The following is a 4,412-nucleotide window of genomic DNA, read 5'->3' as shown; positions in this document are numbered from 1 at the left end:
GGGAAGCGAATGGGGATAGAGCAGGAAAGGTCTTCACCTTTCTCCGTGCACGTGTGGGGAACGGGCGTAAAATTTATCTGTGCTTGTAATTACCTTTCTTTTTAGTTCAATCATTGTATTCTTAACTTTTGAGATGTTACATAAATATTCCGAATCCTAACACAATGAAAATTACAAATTATTTCTCGTAACGTTTTTGGGAGAATCAAGTTATCCTTATCGATAAATATTTAATTAAAACCTTTAAAGTAGAAATAATAGTTTAAAATGACAAATAAATAAATCGCTCCATTGGAAACTACAGTATTACACATTGGTTAAATGAGAATGCCTCACGGCGTGTGACGTAACAAAATAGATATAATAAATCCATACAATAGATGAAGCTGCATTCTCACCTACACATCTGTTCGATACATTTCACATAAATATGAAATATACTGCTGTTTGTTTTCTCTTTTTATGCTCGAGTTTAATAATTTTTTCCACGTCATCGTTTATCGAGTCGAGGCTGCTCGATGTTGATCCGGACGCAAACAGAAATGTGGTAAATTTAAAATTTACGTTTTACAATCTTTCAATGCTCGAATTTAATAATTTGTTCCACGTCATCGTTTATCGAGTCGAGGCTGCTCGAGGTTGATCCGGACGCAAACAGAAATGTGGTAAATTTAAAATTTACACGTTTTATAATCTTTTAATATATACTGTATATACATATTTGTTAAGTTTAAGTTTATTTTTATATTTGATATAGACCGAAATAATAATCAGCAGAGGCTATCCAGTGGAAGAATATACGGTCCAAACGAAGGATGGCTACCTTTTGAAACTATTTAGAATTCCCTATGGCCGAATAAGTCAAGAGCAAAACACCAAAAATCGGACAGTGGTCTTCCTGCAACACGGCCTTCTGGGATCTGCCATTGACTGGGTGATCAATTACCCTCACCAGAGCCTTGGTAAGTCATGTTTTTCGACGATTGATCTGTTTCAACGACTAAAACGTTTAAATTAGAAATGTATGGCTTAAAATTTAAAAATCGTTTACACATAAATTTCTTATTAATTATAACGGTATAATGGTATTTGAGGCGAAGCGTTAGAAAAGCATTTTCTGTGTGCTTAGAGAATTGCGTTTTTTTGAAATTCTGTTCGATCGATTTTGAGTAAACTCTGCCAGTTTTCATTAATTGAAGCGAGGTATGCAAAATATTATAAAAAATTTTACAGGTCAATTGTTCCAGATTACATTCCATATAAAATTTCATTGTCTTATAAAAACACCTGTTAAAACTCATTTTTCTAAGATAAAAATATTAATTTTTGTTTATACTTTTTACAGTCATTACGTTTTTACCAAGTTTAATTTTGTAGGGTGTATCGGACATGAGAAAAATCTGCAAGAAGACAATAACTTTTGGTTTCACAAACAACTTTTTATTATTAGATACAGTTATTATTGAGAAATGAATAAAAATACAAATTACAGATCGTAAACCTAAATTATTACATGATAAGAAAGTTGTATAAATGAGAAAAAATTTAAAAATTACCAATCTGAAAATTTAACAATTCGTTTTAGTGACAAATGCGTTCTGTGTTTATTTTTTCGGTAATGCAAACATGTCATTCATAAAAATATTTGTTTCCTTCAAGATCAGCGCAATTTTTGTGAGCCTGACCTACACAAATCGTACACTGAATCCAGTCTTTTTCAAAGCTTTCACCACAGATGATTCAGTGAGTCTTTTGGTCTTCTCTCTTTTCTTGAACTGATTTAGGCCTATCTACTGTCTTTTTTTTTCACTTTATGTTCCCCAGCAGATTTTTCTTGGCTGCATAGAGTCTTTCTTTTCCTTCTTTTATTTATTCTGCCGTAGTTTATCCATATTGTCTCGTAAAACAAAAACATTCCGTGAGAATATAATTCTTATCAATTTTAATAAACTGTTTCGGATACAACCCAAGTGGCATGCTGTCATTGGAAGCGGTGGATGCGCCGCTTCCCTTGTATTTTCTAAAAAATAAATACATATTAATTTTAATTATATGAAAAGAATCGCACAATATTTTATTATAACCGCATTGTGTATCTTATTACAAATTTCTATACTACAAGTGAAAAAAAATAAGATCGCTGTTGTATATTCGAATATTAGTGGCGGAGTGGAAGCACTGTATCGTCAGCATCCAAAAAGCTAGATTCGCGCATGCGCTTTATAGAGCACCAACCTCATCCGGTTTATCCGGTGGAAGCCCAGAACCTTGGGTGAATGCTACAAGTATAACGCATCCAATTCTATCTAGGACCGGTTCCGGGCTGTTAGCCGCCTGCCCGCTAGATATTTGTATAATGTTAAAAAGTTAACTGTTACTTCGACAGCATCACTTACAACTAAAGTTAATGAATGAGAGAGATGCACGAGATACAGAAAAAGCTCTAGAATTTATTTTCCTTAAATTTACGATTTATGTATCCGTTGTCTTAAAATTTGTCTTTCCACTTTTTCCCGAGACTACAAATATTCGAGTACACAGTAGCCGGTTTTCGGTTACTTAAAAAGTAGTTAAATAATTAAGCGATTGTGGACGTAAACACAACCCTGACGAAAGAACCGAAATTTTACTTAACAAAAGCTTAACCGAACCAATCTATAGCCGAGTACAGTGGGGACTGATTTCTTCGTAATATTAGATGTAATAAAGAGAAAATTTTCCAGTTCAATGCCAGTGACTGAAAAGTTGTAAATTTTAATTAAATTTCTTTTGACTGCTTTTTATATATAAATATTATAAATTCTCTGTAAATCCGCACTAAAAATATATAAATTTTAGGTTTAGGGGTAGACCAACACACAGCAGATAGCTAATCACTTCTCTTTATTTAATCACTGTATATGCATTTCGGTCCTATTAAAGAACCCTCTTCAGTACTACAAAATATAAATATTATAATAAGCCTTATGCGAGTAAAACTACCAATATAACAATTAATATTTTAGTTTTTCATTACCATTTAGGTACACAGCTTGGATTCACATTCCATTAGCACTTTCATATCAAGTGTATTTAGTAACTTTTTCTGATTGTCTATGGTCGTATTTCTAAATTACTATAATAAATATTATTCTAGATTAAAACTTAATAATTATTTACAACAATACCAAATTTTAAAAAACATTTACTATAAGATTCTTAAATATGGTGATTAAATATAACTTATAAAATTTAATTTTTAAGTAACATACCGTTTACAATAAATCAGGGATGTCCAACCTTTTTGTTTCTCTGGGCCGTATTGGAAGAAGTCAAGGAGTTTTGGGCCACCGGCAGTAGCGTAGCGTAGGGGGGGGGGGCAGCAGGGGCGGCCCGCCCCGGACTGCACTTTTTAGGGGGCGGCAAAATTTCACAATAAATAATAATAATAACTTATAAAATTTAATTTTTAAGTAACATACCGTTTACAATAAATCAGGGATGTCCAACCTTTTTGTTTCTCTGGGCCGTATTGGAAGAAGTCAAGGAGTTTTGGGCCACCGGCAGTAGCGTAGCGTAGGGGGGGGCAGCAGGGGCGGCCCGCCCCGGGCTGCACTTTTTAGGGGGCGGCAAAATTTCACAATAAATAATAATAATATCTTTTTTTTTCATATTTTTTCAATATCATATTTAAAACAATTTTTTTTCATATTTTCGTTTACCTACGACTCGGACTGATTGAAATGAGCATGGCAATAGTGTTTCCATTCATCCGGATAGTCCGCGAATCGACTCGCCGTCCGGGGATATCGTGCGTAACCTGTTGACCTTTTTTTTATTTTTGCTTTTTGTTTTTTTTTGTTTGATTGTGCGATTTATTTGTAATCATATACACCTCCAATATCTAATAGGGCTAAGTCACTTGCGTTACTCCTATCCAAGTCTCCCTAGTCCCTAACTGTAACTGATTTAGAACCGGCATGCACTGCAAATTATTCTTCGCATTGCAAAATGATACACTCATACGTCAGGAACTTCTGTTCAAACAAACCTCACCTGCCGTCCAGGTCGGCGATTTTAAAAAAGTGGCAATACTAGCACGGAATTTTTCATTACTTATTCTGTGAATTTTAGTCTTTTAAATTGAGATACCTAAATAAGGGGGCGGTGTAATTTTCCTCTGCCCCGGGCGACTGACACCCACGCTACGCCACTGGCCACAAGTACTGTACATATAATATATACTTGTGGTTCAATATATAAGTATATTTAAGGATTAACATGTCTAGATTATAATAATAAGTATTAAAACTTTATCAAGAAAAAGGATATTTTAAAAATTACTTCTACAGACACTTTCAATTTTTACTTAGAAATAGATAAATTCATTTATTATAAAAGAGACAAACGGAAATTTATTTGAAAAACACAAA

The 4,412-nt window shown here is 33.6% G+C and overlaps 1 protein-coding gene across 1 annotated transcript in view; it reads left to right on the top strand.

The window, feature by feature from the left end:
- Window positions 1-398: 398 nt before the first annotated feature.
- Window positions 399-4,412, top strand: part of LOC111635160 — a 37,376-nt gene continuing 33,362 nt past the window's right edge. Inside the window, exons 1-2 of the mRNA XM_023380031.1 lie at window positions 399-547; window positions 758-962. Of these exons, the coding sequence (XP_023235799.1) occupies window positions 431-547; window positions 758-962 (322 nt within the window). The 5' untranslated portion in view covers window positions 399-430. The remainder of the gene's footprint in view (window positions 548-757; window positions 963-4,412) is intronic.

The sequence above is a fragment of the Centruroides sculpturatus genome, unplaced genomic scaffold, assembly GCF_000671375.1.
Source record: "Centruroides sculpturatus isolate CEXI.00-Female unplaced genomic scaffold, Cexi_2.0 scaffold827, whole genome shotgun sequence".
NCBI lineage: Eukaryota > Metazoa > Arthropoda > Arachnida > Scorpiones > Buthidae > Centruroides > Centruroides sculpturatus.
The sequence above is the reverse complement of the archived record's forward strand: the minus strand, read 5'-3'. Positions and strand labels throughout refer to the sequence as shown.